The 16,428-nt window shown below is 44.8% G+C and overlaps 1 protein-coding gene across 6 annotated transcripts in view; it reads left to right on the top strand.

Moving 5' to 3' along the window:
- Positions 1-16,428, top strand: part of MPRIP (myosin phosphatase Rho interacting protein) — a 1,106,800-nt gene that overhangs the window by 953,189 nt on the left and 137,183 nt on the right. For all 6 annotated transcript variants that reach the window (XM_069645743.1, XM_069645742.1, XM_069645740.1 and 3 more), the window contains one exon: positions 9,833-9,952. In XM_069645743.1, coding sequence (XP_069501844.1) covers positions 9,833-9,952 — 120 coding nt within the window. The remainder of the gene's footprint in view (positions 1-9,832; positions 9,953-16,428) is intronic.

The following is a 16,428-nucleotide window of genomic DNA, read 5'->3' as shown; positions in this document are numbered from 1 at the left end:
AAGAGTTCCAGCCATTTGGATAGACGGAAGTCCTTGCAATGACGAACAGCTAGTTCCTGGCCTTGCAGAGAAAATGCAAAAGTGCACGCTCCTACGACCGAAAACTGGCAATGAACCTGCAGAAGGACAGATGATTTGTGGATTCCACCAGCCTTAGGTAGGAAAGGCACCTCACAGAGGTCTTCCTTGTCGGTGTGAAGGTCGAGGTTTGCGATGCAGTGTTCTTGGTTGAGCCAATTCTGGTTTCTGCAGCAGTCCTTCTCAGTTGTTATCTTCAGATCTCTTCAGCTCCAGTGGTCTGTGTGGTTCCTGGGTCCAGCTGGTTTCCTTATGTCCTGAAAATGGACTGGTTGTGACCCCAGCCCTACAATAAGGACACTGTAACATTCATACTTGGAGATGGTTGTCCAATAGTGGAGATAGACCGTCTCCCAGAATCTGCCCAGCAAATACCAAGCACCATGGAGGGATGTGGTTTGAGGGCAGACTTCTACCTCCCCACTTCCTGCCAGCTCACACACAAGCCATTGCAGGCTTATTGTAAGAAGCCTGCCAAGTTGTATGAAGAAAGGGAGCCCTCCCCCCACGTGCAAAGGAAGTAGGACAGCTACCCAAGGACAATCAATCTTGAGCAGGACTGAAAGCATGAAGGAGAATGTGGTTATTCAGACGTGGCAGCCGGACAGACATGTTTCGAATTGGTTCAGATTTCGTGAAGTAAAGAAACTGCTGTTTTATCCCTTCTTCTGCGATGAGGGTTCCCTATTCTACAAAATAACAAACTGGTGCTCAACAGAATGTCTTGCAAAATAACATTTGTCCTCTGTCCCAAAGCTATTCTGTCCTACTGACTGACCCTACCACTAATAACAAAGAAGCATACATTGGCCTATGGAAATAGTCTACTCCCATCTTGGCCTGGGCAAGCTTGGGCGTGACTCTGAACCAATTTTATCTCCAGTTCTTTCCTTTTTGTTCAGGGTTCAGCCTGCTGGTAATGTTCAAAACAGATTCTGTCTTTTTACTGATTCTCTAGAGAAGGGGACTCCTGACCCCCTCAGCAATGTCCTGCTCAACTCGAAAAGTTGAGTCTTTTGTTGCAATACTTGTAATTCAGTCACTTTTGTGCTACAACAGGATTTGGACCGCTGTGTAACTGGTGTTTCTTGCTCACCTCTCCAGGGTCTTTCTGTATTTATTTCGTTCCAGACCAGACCTTCTGGTTCTACTGCCTGTCGCAAATTATTGCTATTCTCCTCCCTCCGCGGGTCACTCGGCTTCTATGCCCTGGCTGGGCTATCTGGTCCTTCAGACCGACTCTCTTGTGACTTACCCGTTGTGGGGTCTTAGCTTCAGATTCACCCCTCCATAGTGTGTTTAACTTTCTTATGTCTGGTAGCCCCAAGTGGACTATCAAGCCTCATTGGCAATGTGTGTGGTGCAATATTCATAACCCATCTTGGAGTTTGGTTCTCTCAGCCCGGTGTGCGCTATTTGGCTGCACCGGCTGTGTGCGTGGTGCAATGTTCTCACCCGATCTTGGGGTACTGGGTCTCTCAGCCCGGATTGGGCTATCCGGCCTTACTGGCCATATGTGTGGTACAACATCCCCACCCAGTCATGGAGTGCTTCAGGGCTTCACACCCCTCTTCCCTCCCCTCCGTACTGGGCGCAAGCCTGAGCTTCAGTGGCCAAACCTCAGTTTCTGTGGCGTTACTCGTCGGACGAGGCGGTGGCTCTGGTGACTGTGGAATTGCACTTCTGTGGTCTGCTTTCTAGCATTGGTTCCTCATATTGGCGTTGTTGCTCCTGAACTCTGGTGCACCATGTGTGCAGCGGCTCGTTCTCCCTCTTTAGGGGACCCGAGTCCCACTGGCTTTCCACCGTCCTGAACTCGGCAGCATTCTGCAGGCTCTGGGATTCCTCTGCCTACCACATATCCAATGTGGTCCTGCTTCCAGGATCGATCAGTCCTGTGTTACAGTGCAGGTTTCTGCTGTACGCAGATTTGCTCAGGCTGGCACTTCCCTTGGTCCTTTTATGTTCTTCTCTAAAGTAAGAGAAGAAACCAGATTGGTTTTGGCTCTCCGGTACAGAGGTCAACTGCGTGGGTTGAGCAGCCAAGCCATTCATTGTTAAAGACCCCAGTACATTACATGATTATCATGGTCAGTCCCCATATAACCCATAAACAGTGTAACTTCTTGTTTAAAGGGAGGTGTTAATCTTCACCTGGGGATTCCTTGTCCCCTAAGTGGGGTTCGGAGTGGTCCATACCCAATGAGATTCTGCTTGCCCTGGCCCCTAGGGAATGTATTGCGTAGTGGGCTCAGCTACCTAGTCCCAAAGGGGGTGGTTCCCCCTTGAGGATGAGGGACAAATTCGCTGCGAGCTATTATTGAATATTGTTAGGGAATTTTCCTAAAGTCCACTTGAGGTAAGACTTCATAAAACTATCCCTTGGCATAGTACCCAAAGGATCTTGGATGAATTGCAGAGCAGCCAGGCTTATTATAGGAGGAAGATGTGAGCTATAGATAAGTACACCGAACACAGTAAATACAATAGTCCAAAGAAACTCTTACACAGTAAATGTTATATTAAAAATAAGACATTTATTATAATTTACACAAGGAAGGTAGATAAATACATATTTCAGTAACCAACAGGAATTCTTAAAAATAATTTTCAGAGGTGATTACTTCAATAGTAGTTGCTCACGCTTGCAATTAGTTTGACACTGACAGTTCCACCGTATTGGTACTACCACTCTCTCGCGTTACTTTACAGATAAATGGTAATTGTACTTAGCAAAACCACATGAGATAGTCTTTTGAAAGGAAAAAGGTTGGTTATACACACAGCAGCATGTCTTAATGTTCTAGAGACACTTTTCAGCACGTCTAATGCTTTTAAAGTCCAATCCTTAACTATATGAAAAAGTCAGTGTAGGAGTGGAGCCAAAGTCTTACGAAGTAGCAGAATGAGCAAAGATCCTCAGGATACTTTCACTCGCTAGGAATAAGAAAGAAAGGATTGTCCTTTCATCTGCATTTAAACTGTAATTGACTTGTAAAATTGGGTGTGTATCTTCCGTGGCCTCGTTCCTTTGCCTACCCATCCCCACACCCTGCCTCCACCTCCTGCTCCCTCCCTCTTTCCAGCCCCGGTCCGGATTGGACACTAGGTCCAACTAAATTCTTGCCCAGGGCAGTCCCACTGCCTGCTGCAGCTCCCTCGGACAAAGGGCCCCCAAGGCAAAGGACAGCTCCTCTGAAACCGCTCCAGATGGTGTCTGTCGGTGGGAGCAATTGACGCTGCAGGGGTACAAGGGAGTCGGCGGCGCACACAGAAGTGATCCGTTGTAAAGGTAAGTGGGGTAGGGTTTGGAGTATTGCGGGGTGGGAAAGTGATCTATCTGATCACTGCGCCGCGCCATAATTGATGTCGACATTTTCTTCGGTGCAGTTACAGGCGGCTCAGTGATGATATAGATGCTAGGAATCCCAAGGTTGGGTTGCATCTTAACCGTAACGTCCCTTTAACAAAGATTGTTCTTTTATTCTGTCAGTTTAATAGGTTTTTATAAGTGAAAATGTTTCATGATGTTACATTACTGTGTATATTTTATTAATAATTACGCTTTTCATATATTTCAAAGAACTATAAACCTCCTTTAAGAAACATATTTTTTGCAACACATACTTATGTCTGTTATCAGCAGCGCATGCTGCAGATGCAAATCATTGTTCAATTGCCTACGACATAAGGCTCAACCATGGCTCCAGCCCCATTAAACCACCCCTATTATTCACTGCACCTACCCAGCACCCTAGCTCAGTGTCCACTATACCCTTATAATGTGAACAATGGCCAGTGCTCATAGCTTGCAGCCATGGCCAGTCTCCAAACCCATGGGGCATGGACTTCGGCGATGCTGCATTCCCCAATAAGCAAATCGGAGTACACATTTGCATTTGCCGATGGCCAGGCCCACTAACCAGACACCAAATTTATATCATTAGTTTTTGTACTTGCATTGTTACACTTTGTAAAAATAAAAGACAAGACGGTATTTCCTTGCTGCTGCTCTCCTCGCAGGTTTGTTGTAATCTAGTCCACCACTTCAGGCTGTAACTGCAAGCACAATATTTTTTCTCATTCAAACCTACCGATTTGGCCATGCTTCATGCCCCAATAAGCAAATTACAGTACACGTTTCTCCTTGCTGACGGCAAGGCCCATTGCCCAGCCACCAAAATTATATCACTTTATTGTGTACTTACATTTTCACACTTGCAAAAAAATGAAACACAGGACAAAACCATGCTTTGAAGTTCTTGCTGATCCTCCTTGTGCATATTTGCTGCAATCCCATCCAGCACTTCAACCTGTACCCACGAGCCAAATTTCCCATTCAAACCTATCCCGATTTCGAAAAACTTTACCACATAGCCGGTCCCTGTGGGCCATACCCAGTCCCTCATGGCCTTTGCCCATGACCCGGACAATCTGGACACTGCCCGTGGCCACAGGCTATACCTCAGTGACCACAAAGGTATATAACTATTTTTTGTACCTATGTTATAACACTTTTCAAAAAATAAAACACTAACACATTTGCGAAACCATGCTTTTGGATCCTTAGCAATGCTCCTTGCACAAGTTTGCAGCAAATCCATCAATTTTCTTTGTTTTTTGAAATTTTCTAAATGTACGTACAAAAAAATGGTCATATAACTTAGCCATATCTTGACAAAATTCTTTCAGACTTTGCACGAACATTCAAGGTTGGGTCTATAATCGTTCTGCTAACTTTTCTGCAGATTCGTCAAATGGCAACAGTTATAAGCCATCTAAAAATGTTGAGACACATCTAATTTTGTCCCCTCTTGACAAAATCCCACCAAACTTTTCAAAAACATTCAAATCTGGGTCTAAAATCTTTTTGCAAACTTTTGTTCAGATTTGCCAAACAGCACAAATGTTTACACCTTTCAAATATTTTGGGACACCCCCACCCCATCTAATTTTGCTCCCTCTTCTTTTTTATTTTGATTTTATTGGTCATTTTTATAGCACCTATACACAGAAGCAGTGTTTCAAAGCGCTTCAAGGCAGGGGAGGGAACAAGGGGAAAATGCAGTAAACCAGCAGTCATTCAGAATGGGCAAGTGCTATAAGCGTTTGAATGGCACGGACACGTGAACATCATGTGGCTGTTATACAATGCAAACAAACAAAATATGGAACAAAACTATCCTGCTATGCCATTTCAGAGAGTGCAAGTGCTATGACATAGAATGAAGGAAAGAGGTGAAGATAGGAAGGGGGTGGGGACAAAGACAGGAGGATAGTGATTACACAGAGACAAGAGTACTAAACAAGGGGATGGAACACAAAACAGAGAAACTGTCGTACCAGGCTTGCCGCCTTTTCAGAGAGTGCAAGTGCTGTGACAGTGGGGCAGGAGGGGGAGGAGGGGGGAGAGGGAAGAGGGATGGACAGGAAAGCGAGATTGAGAAGAATAGCGATAGGCACACACATGCAGTACAAGGTGAAAAGTGCAGGGTTGTAAAACAAAACACACCCAGGTTCGAATATAACCCAGAGGGCACACAATGCAGTACAAAGTGGAGGGTGCATTGGTATAAAACACACAAGAGTTTGAGTTGCAGTCGGGAGACAACAAGACCAAGGTCGGCTGACAGTCATCAGAGTATCAATGCTGGAATGTACAGACACATGTTGCAGTGAGGGAGGTACAAGGGAAGTACAGCGTTCCGGCTAGGGGGGGGTACAGGGCATCAAGGAATGTAGGGGGGCTATCTCCAGTGTAACACAGCGGCCAAGTTGGCCTGGGGGGGTGGAAGCGCGCCCACAACATGCTACTACCTGAGGGTGCACTGTGTTACAGGAAAGTTGAAAAGGCGAAACAGCATCAAACTTTGCAGAACCATTCAAGGTCGGGTCCAACATGACTTTGCAAGATTTCATGCAGTTTCATTGAGTGGCACCAAACGTAAAAGCCGTCCATAAAATGCTTACTACCAATCCTGTAATGCAGAAATATGTATGGACATCTGAAATGTTCACGAATATCACAGGTCTGCCCCCGAACATCCGGACTGTTCGAGGACTTCGGAGATGAACAACACCCATGTTTTGGCTTTTTATGGTCATATCCCATCGCATCCTCATCACCCCTCACCTCCCCTGAGATTGTTTCATTAGTTTGACAAGTGCAATGTTGTGTTTTTTAATATGTTTGTACTTTGCTGTCCGCGGACAATGACGCTGTCCGCGGATCCGACATGGTGACCATTTCAAACATAGAACGCACCTCATGCTTTTCACTATCCAATCAGCGGGCGTGTCCGATATCAGTGGACATCACCATGGCCCCTGGACCAATCGGATGACTGTCCGTGGGCCAAGTTGGGAAGTGGGTAAGTGAACCTACTTTTTGGCAGTTTAAAAACAAATACTGGATGGATTTACACCAAATTTACAGAAGCACGCTTTCGGGATGAAGCTGCCCCTCCTGCCGCACATTTGGTGAAAATCCATCCAGCGGGTTGGGCTGTAGACGTGTAGACCTGAGCAAACATTTCTTGCCATAGCGTCTGAAGAAAACCACACATTTTGCGACACCCCCTATAACTTTCCCCCCCTGAATGAAACCTCACAGTACTTCACAGAATCAATCCGAGGGGGAATATATTCTATTTTGGTGAGGATTCGTCAAAGGGGGGCAAAATTTTAAGTCGCCCAAAAAGTGCTCTTCCTATGGGTTGGGCAACTTAACTATAACTACAGGGGAGCTAAAAGAGAAAGAAATGTTGCTGGGCTTCTTCTCTCAGAGGCATGAAGGGATGGGGTAGTGTCATGCATGGCATTTGCAAACCTACTGAAGGCTTGTATGTTTTAGGCAGAGGCGGTTGCATGTCCATCTCCGCTAAGCCTGTTGCCCACCTATGTTTAAGCTTGGCATAGGAAACAGACAGTCACTTGTTGGACAATTATATGTAGAACTTTCAGTATTGCCTCTAAAAGGCTGACCAGACTGAAAAACAGCAAACCATTTGTCGTGCTGATCGCTTAGTGAGATTGCAGTTGTCTTAGTCTTAGGGACAGATCACTTTCCCCATAAGAATGAGCAAAATGACAAGGGAAGTAAAGCAGAAGGCTTTACTTAACTCCAGAAAGTCAGGTCATCAGTCAAAACAAGGCAATAAGAACAGTGTTCCATATAAATCTATGAGGGCAAAGCAGAAAAAACAATCTTTCCTAACTATCTTCTGCTCGCCCATGGCATATGCCTTCCCAACACCTTGGGGTTTGGTTGGAGTGATTATTGCAAGATTGATACCCTGATAACGTTCATGTTAGACCAGATTTGTTGCAGCACCCTTTAGGTGCACTACAATAATCTTGACCTCCTGGCAATAGGAACCCAACCTACGGTATAAGTCTGTACTACACCAATTGGTAGTGTGGCTGAGCAGCCATGCTTATCTCAAGAGGGGTCAATGTGAGCAGAAACATTGTTACAGAGAGATTTACAAAGACAAGTATCAAAATAAACACTTACACTCAAGGTCTCTTGTTTAAACAATTATTAATTTATTTAACCGTCAGTTTGAATAAGCCTTCTTCAGAAGGGGCCATATAACAGTAACACAAATACACTCCAAAATACACACTTAGTTTCTCTAAATCAGCAAGTACCCATTTGGGATGGCACACAGACACTTCCTACACCCTCAGGTGACTTAAATAGCTAGGACACCGTGGACATTAATATATCACTGGTACATTTAGAGCAATACTGAGTTTGGTGTCAAAAGAAAAGGGTTGTCATTATAAAACCAGATATCACACAAATATTCTGAAGCAGTTAAGTACTTTTGAACCCCCAATGCAAAGTAAGTTAACCCTTTCCTAGAAGGAAGGTAAAACACAGTCAGAGGGAAGAAGAGTCATTCAGGGAGCCAGGCCAGCCAATGTCAATTGGACAAAAGTCATGGTTTCAGCTACTCGCGTCTCAGCAAATAGCACCACCACGGTTCTCGGCTACCACTTTGGACTTTCCTCGCATGTGGGGTCCAGCACTCTGTTGAGGTGGCTCAGGCTTGGTCAGTCCTGCTTCCTAGGAGTCCGGAGGATCTTCTTGGAGCTTGGGTCTGACTTAAAAGTGAAGCATCCAGCCTGGTGTTCCTCTCCCTGGCACTTTGGTTACAGCAGCAGCAGTGGAGGTACAGCCACCTTTGAGAGGATGTCCAGACGGGTTCACTTTGGGGTTGATTGGTCCCACCAACTCGAGGGGAGAAGTCGTCCTTGCAGGTCTTCTCTGATCAAGGTGAATTCAGAGCTTCAGCACAGCAGCAGGGCTTCACCGGGCAAACCAATGGTCCAGGAGTTGCAGCAGGTGTCTCTTGCAAGTTCTTCTTCAGATTCCTTTGTCCAGTGGTCGACTCTGCCTTCCAAGCCAAAAAGCCTTGCCTTTTATGCAGGTTTCTCCCATTCATTCCTGCCTAGCTGTCAATCATATAGCAGGGTGGCTGTTCTTGCCAGACAGCCGGCCAATCACCTTTCGGTGCATTCCTGTAACCAAGGGGATTAAGCAGACAGATTTTTGGTCACCTTCCTCACTTCCTGCCCCTGCCAGACACCCTGGAACCAGAGGCGGGCTTCACTTGTGAATCCCACCAAAGACAAAACGAACAAATGGACCAAACCTGGTTTGGCACGCAATGTAAATCTCAAGAAGGACCTTTCCAGCAAGAAATGGCAAAAAAAGAAGACCGGGCCATTTTGCCTGCGAATGCAGCAACGCAGTAAAAACACACAACGGTAGTTAAAAGTAAACCACTGCCACCAGCCATTAATTGTAGAAAGGTTAACATAAAAATGTTAAATGAGAAACTAGACAAAGGGGATACTAAGTAACCCCTCCATCACCCTATTGTAAGTGTGTGTGTGCTGGGTCTAGAAAGTTACAAATGTAAGTAAAGTCAATTTCACTTCACTGCGCTTGGAAACAGTAGTTTATCCAAGAGAGAGTATTTAAACCTATGGGAAATCTGAAAGACTTGCCTGTGCCACTGTGCTGAAGGTGCTGTGTGCCACAATGTAAAAGATGATGCCTATGGAGTTTGGCAGACTCCAAAACCAAAAGAAACAGAGTTTGTTCAAATCACAGAAAAATACATGAGAGAGCGGAAAGAAGGTCTCACTCTCTCCAAGTAAAAAATGAAGTGTCCTAAAGTCCAGCAAAAGAGTTGGGGGTCTCTTAAGATAGAGAGGAATTAGCACATTTCTGAGAATTCTCCCTAACAGTTCAACTACATTTTCTTCACCAATTCTCCAACTGACATTTTCCACATACCTTTTTTTTGGAAGCGCTCCAGCTATAAAATAATCAGTTGTGTCCAAGGTTCTCACTATTTCGGAAGGATGGGTGTAGTGTTTGTTGCGATCGCTATTTTTCTTATTCTGCGGTAATGTTAAAGTCATATATATATTAGTATTTATACAATGGCTAACTGACTTTCAACTCATTTAAGGTGTGGATTTACTGAAGTAATAAAACTGGATCCGGCCCTGAAACATGTTGATAACTCTGATTGTTTTTGTAAAATGCATTTGAACTTGGAGACAAAGGGCATTTAGTTTTCTCTTTCAAATGAGTACTAAAACTTTTTGCTCAAAACTACCATATTTCATGTAAAGCAGCAGAATTTCAATACGTCACTTCGTTATTGTTTTTCAGGCGCCATTCTTTTCATCTCCTGTGCTAAATACGTTTCACATTTTCTGTCTTCTGCAGGAGTTAAATAACCGCCTGGCTGCGGAATTTACCCGATTGCGCATGCTACTGAGCAGTGATGGCGGGGGAGAGGGTGCTGGATCACCTCTGACGCAGGGAAAAGATGCCTATGAATTAGAGGTAAGGCATCTCATGGTTGTGTACTCTGTATCTTGGTATTCATCAGTATCCCATTAATGTGAATCTCTACTTCTGTTAAATAAAGGCATGGGTTAAGGCAGGTCTGTGGCGCACAGAGCATTATTTGAAATGAGAGGGTTTGGCATTCCATGTTCTTGGTCCAGAAACCAATATACCATAAACTGTTAACAGAAAATGCATTTTTCTTCAAAGAAATGTATTTAAAATAAATATACATTTTCTTTCAAAAAATCACTTCAGTTTATTAAAGCCAGAGAATCACAGTCCTATTCTTTAGTGGATTGGTTCTTTCTAACTATTTCAAGTTAGAAAGTCTTCCTGGCTTTAATAGGCAGGTCATTGCTCAACCGCTGGAGACAATTTCTGTTTGGGGGAGAGCTGTTCTTTCTCTAGCTATTGAAAATGGTAGCTACTGACTTGCAGGGTACATGATATTTTCTCCTAGTTTTATTTTATTTAGGAAACGCTTTCAGTCCAGACAGTTCAGGTTGCGGTTAAATAGCCTTCTATATTGATCAGAATTATTTTTGACTCACCTACTGACCCTGTTCGCCACCTTGACTTTTTGCTGTAGTTTTATGTTGCTGTGCCAGAGGGATTTCAGCTGAACCTCTTGAAAGTGTGTTGGCATGGCTAGAACCCAGGTGCATGCTTTGTTTTTGGCTTCGCCATCCTGGGTAATGGTTAGAAATACGTTTTTGAAATCCTACACCTAGGCCATTTTAGTGTACGTTCTTTCTTTTGTGGTTTGACCATGTGGAATCAGCAAAATGGCTGTTGCGCTTACTTGGGCCGTCTACAGTGGTTGCCAAGGCATTCCTTTGCACGTGTGTTGCAGCCACATCTGACTGGTTAAGTGTTTCCTCGACATCTCCCATCTACATCAGAGTTAATGCCCACTAGGTTTTGGCTGACTTGTCATGATTGGATGGCCACACAATCGTTATGGTGCTTGGATGCTGATTTGAGGGCTAGGATAAACTTAGTCCTGTGTGTTTCTTTCTTTATGGGGATCGCAAGCCTTTTCTCAGATCCTAGTTTGTGTCACGAACTTGTAGCTCAAGTCAAAAATTCTGTACTGAAGGTCATTGCTATATGGACCTGTGCTACTTCCTCCACATCTTTCAAAGGTAAAGCACTGCTCCTCTCAATCGAGAGAATCCTTTGTCAAGCGCCTCTTCCCTCTGATCTGATGGGAATAGCTGGAACCACCTTCACTGCAGCCGAATGTGTGCCTTGTTTAAAGTTCCTGCTTCCTCTGCATTGACTAAGAAATAAGTAGCATCTGTTGTGCTGAAAGCAAGTGGCCTTTGCTGCTACCCCACAAATCTTTGTACTCCGTCATGGCACTCTGGACTCGCTCTCCTAAATGTTCTCCTCATTGACCACTCATGCTCTCTGTGCTGTGTCTTTTGTTCCCACTTGAATTGCCTGTGACCTGCTGGGCAGAGTCACTCCTCTGCTCCCCGACACAGCTGCTGCTGCCATGCCATTCTCATTGAGGGTCGCCTGGAATCGGTCCTGTTAGTCACTGTTCCTGCGGTTCTGATCCCAGCAGCTTCTGGGACACTTCAAACTGAATCATTGTGTTAAGCCATGGGCAATCCAATCCTGACATTTGAGGTGACCTTTACACCCCACTTCCTGGGACGAATATGTAGCAGTGTTCAGTCTTTGGGGCGTTGCCCATGTCCTGTGACTCACTTCCTGTTGTTTATTGTTGCCTTCAGGTTCTGTGACTTCTGGGTGCAGTGTTTTCTGTACCTTCCTGACCACAGCAGTATTTCTTCTCTGGCTCCTTCTGATGCAAACTGCATTCTGGGCTATTTTGCTGGTGTTAAGATGGATTTCCAAAATCAGCCACTGTGGGAGGACGGGCGGGGGGGATTGTGGGAGGCCACTCTAGTTGTGGTAAACAAGGAAGACACTGAGAGGTTGGCCTAAATCAAGGTGGGTGAGCGAACAGTCAAAGCTTAGTGAGAGTGGTATAGGGCTACAATGAGTCCACACAGAGCAACACTTCATATTATTTTAAGTTGGACAGTGAGTAGATTAAAATGAAGTTATTTATTAGGCCTTTAGGTACACACTAAGCATATAATTATCACAGGTGTATTGTCATTGATAACCATTCATAGCACATTCACCTTAGAAATAGAATTGCTTATGAATGAGTTACCAGTGCATTACACATGAGTAGCTGGATGCAAGGAGAAAATAAGAAGCACTAACACAAGAGCAGCTTCCCTCACTTATAGGAAATCCAACCCTAACTTGATATGGGTCCTTGTGCCCAAAAGGCACAAGTTCCAGAATATAACTTCTTCAGGTGATTCCAAGTCGAAATGATGCAGTGTGCTTGTGGTGGTGCTTAGTAAAGTTTTTAAAAGTTAGATAAGTATTTTCCTGAAATCCGGTAAGTACACCACTCTATCCTTTTTACTAGGAGAGACTCAGGAAAGTATCCTTATCCCAGGTTTGACAACCAGAGGCCAGGCCGGAGGGGGTCAGGGCCAAGGGCTTCACACACGTTACCCTATGGAGGACAAGGGGTGGACAAAAAGTTAACCCCGGACTCAAATTCTTCCAGATACCACTGTAGGTCTTCTGGAATCCGTTGGGGACACAATCTACAATCTTCTGCGCTTGGTTCAGGTGGGGAAGACCTAGGGGTTGCTGGTGCAGCGGTCACTTTTCATGTCAGGAGTTGGTTGTGTTGCACAGCAAACTGTTCCCGTCTGCTTCCATAAGAAGACCCCAAGTGAAGAAAAGTTGCAGACTTCTGTGGTGCAGAACCTTTAGGACATGTCATGGGATTGTAGAAGGATGGTTCCAGTGAAGATCACCACGGTCAGGCGGCGATCTTACTGCTGTGGACACAGAAGCAGCCCCAGCACAGCTTCCATTTGGAGTGAGACATCTGACATCGCAAGGCAGGAGACGTGTTGCACAAGCTGAGGATCAGTAAAGTTCCAAGGCTATGTTCAGAACTGCGACGGCTGAAGCAAGGTAGCCCAGGTTGAAGCTGATCGGTCCACCAGGTGGTCCAGGGTCATTTCAAGGTACGGATCCTCGAGCAGGGGGTTGAGATGGGTTGTTCCCAACGGTTCAAGGGTTGAAGCACCATTGAGGGTCTTTTGAGATCAGGCAGAGAAGCAGGGCTTCATCTGGCCAATCGCTGGAGTCGATGCTGGTCAGCTGTAGGAGTCGTTCTCGGGTCATCAGCGGGCTGCTCTTCTTTGTTGAAATCTTGGCTCCAACGATGATCTCTCGAATACCTGTAGGAGCCTGCCTTTTAGCCAAGATTCAGGCTGGGAGCTAGCCCAAGCCCACCAATAGTAAGGCTCTGCAACATTCAAACAACCCAGGGTTATCCCACCCTGGACAAACACTGGTCATCACATCAAGCAAGAGACGGGGCCAGAGGATGAGGACTGGGGCCAGACAGTCCAGGCACCCTGTCTCACAGATCCAAATTCCACTTGCCCGTGAAAGCAACAGTTTTCCCTGGGTTAAAGGGTTACCATAAATGGCATTTCCTGACCAGAGAAGGCAGGAAGGCTAAATCACAAAATCGCCAAAGAATAAGCGAAAATCTCATGGCACTGCCATTTTAGTGTGCAAGCCACCTTTAGAACCATTTCCGGTAAATGCAAAAGTGCATTAAAAAAATCAAAAAAAATTGTAGAAATCTCACAGCTTCCACCAGCTTCATTTAGGAACTTTGTCAACAAAAGAAAAAAGCCAGTAGGTAAACAGTTATAAAGATACAACGTATCCCAACTGCACTTCACTGTAAGGTGAGGTATGCAATTGTAAAAATACAAAATTTCCAAAACGGGGACGAAGTCTCTCAGTACCTAATGACAGTCTGAAGGACTAGTCTGTTACCCCATAAGAATTATCAAAACAGGAAATGGAAATAAAGCAGAAGGCTTTACTGACCTCAAAAAGTCAGGACAGGCTTGGAAAATTAGGAAAAAGACGGGGGTCCCATGGGAAAGGTGCAAAAAGAAAAGGGGCTGCTCTCAGATTGCTGTCTACCTCACACCTATGGACTGTAACTAATGCTCAACTGTTTTGTCAATATGACCACCAGAGAACTGTCGACTTTGTCCTCATTGGTTCGTATGGACACACTTTTAAGAACTTCTTAAACTTCCCGTTTGTACCACTATTACCTGCTAGTATCCATCCTGTGTTCCTCTGTTGCCATGGTTGCTTTGTGGTCCTGGAGTTTTTAAATATGCTTTCCATTATCTTTGAAATTCCCAGCCTGCAGATTGGGATCTCAGAGAACGTTGACTGCCTTTTGCACAGCACAACTCCAAAGATTGCACAAGTTTTAGTTATGGCTAGTGTGTGGTGTTGGGGGAGTTTTCCTAAAGTTCACTTGAGGTAAGACTTCATAAAACTATTCCTTGGCATACACGCCCCCAACTCTTAGTATAAGTCTGTACTACCCAAAGGATCTTGGTAGAATGGCATAGCAGCCAGGCTTGTTATATGAATGAGTAAGATGTGATTTGTAGGTAAGTACATAGAAGCCAGTAACTACAATAGTCCAAAGAAACTCTTACACAGTAAATGTTATATTAAAAATAGACATTTATTATTATTTACACAAGGAAGGTAAATACTTATTTCAGTAACCAACACACAGGAATTCTTAAAAATACTTTTCAGAGGTGATTACCTCAATAGTAGTTGCTTGTGGTTACAATTGTTTGTTTTTCCATATTGACATGTCTACTGTATTACTGGTACTACTGCACACTCTTGTTGCTTTACAGATACTGTAATTGTATTTAGTTAGCAAAACCACATCAGATAAAGTATTTTGGAAGGAAAAAGGTTGGTTATACACACAGTAGCAAATCTTAACTTTCTAGAGACACTTTTCTGAGCTTCTAATGCTTTTAAAGTGCATTCCCTATCTATATGAAAAGTCAGTGTAGGAGTGGAGCCAAAATCTTTACGAAGTAGCAGAATAAGCAAAGTTCCACAAGTCAGGGGCAGGAGGGCCTGCAAAGGACTCCCCAAAGGACACAAACTAACAAGCCTGGACCAGAAGTATGGGTGAACTCCCAAATGCCAATTCACACACTCCGGTCACACTGGAGCGACTCTTCGGCTCAAGTAAAGTTCTACCTTTAGCCCCACAGTACATTAGGTTACAAGAAGTTAATTCTGCTCGATTCTCTCCTGTACAGCAGCGACAGACCCGGTCTCCGGATTCCTCGGTCTGGAACCTCACCCTTTATTCAGTTTTTCCACTCTCCTCTGCAAACTCTCTCAGCCGTTTACAGAAAGGGGCGGGTGGCTGTTCAATCATGACAGCCAGCCCCCCACACCGCAGTGGGAACTCTAACAGAGAAAAGGCAGGGGAGTGCTTAACTCTTCCCGTGCTTCCTGTCCTCACAGACTCACTGGAGCATAGGCGGGAACACCCAAGGGGTCCCACCAAAGGAAAAACACACATTCAGACCTTCCTCTCCCAGAATGGTAGAAGGGCTAACAAAGAACAACCACATTAGAAATGGTGAAAAAAGAAAGGAGCCACCATGTTATAACATAGGTGGCCCTATTGTGCACAACCGAGACTGTGAATAGTCTGCGGTAGAAAATAGCACAATAGTTGGTAGAACACGTCCACTGCCACCAGCCATAACTATAGGGTTGTCTATGCGACCAAAACATCACAGGAGCAGAGAGAAGGAGGATAACTAGGTACTACTCCACATAGGGTGGTGTGTGCTAATTTCTCATAGGATAAAGTTTTAGGAGGGACACAAAGTTCTCTATCCTTAAGAACAGCAGTTCTTAAGGATAGTCAAATAATCTCAAAGGAGGACCCAAGGGTGTCCTCTCCAACTCTGCACATAGTGTGCTGAGTGCTGCAAAAGTTAAACGCAGATGCCTTAAGAGATATGGAGGGAAGCAGACTCCACAGAAAAGATAACTCACTGAGAACAGAGTTCCAAACGTCAGAGCCCATAAGAATGAATGCAGGGGAAAAAGCCTTCCCTCATTCAGGATGGAAAGAAAAAGGTCCAGAAGTCCAGCGAAAAGTGCTCAGGGTTCTCACTAGATGGGGGATTAAGCATAAAACGGATAAATCTCCCTAACGGGTGGTGCTATAAGCCGAAACTAGTGCATTAGTGTACAGCTAGGGAGAAATGGCATATGAGGAGGGACACGATGCTTGTAGGTATTGTTTAGGTGTTTACCCACTCATTGACTGCCCATGCTAATCCCTTTGGCAATTCCCACCCACTTCCTGCACCCCCTCACCCCCTGCCCAAAACACATCCCCCTGCGATCTTTTAGCTAATGTTATCAAGCCTTTACATCAAACATTGTTCTCGAAGTGCCTTGCAGTGTTTTTTCAAAGCAGTCTTCAGCGAGTTTGACTTAATTGGAGTGGTAAACGTACCACTGGTGTAATAATAATG

Source organism: Ambystoma mexicanum, chromosome 2p (assembly GCF_040938575.1).
Source record: "Ambystoma mexicanum isolate Mex_15411 chromosome 2p, UKY_AmexF1_1, whole genome shotgun sequence".
NCBI lineage: Eukaryota > Metazoa > Chordata > Amphibia > Caudata > Ambystomatidae > Ambystoma > Ambystoma mexicanum.
This window is presented reverse-complemented; position numbering and strand designations above follow the sequence as displayed.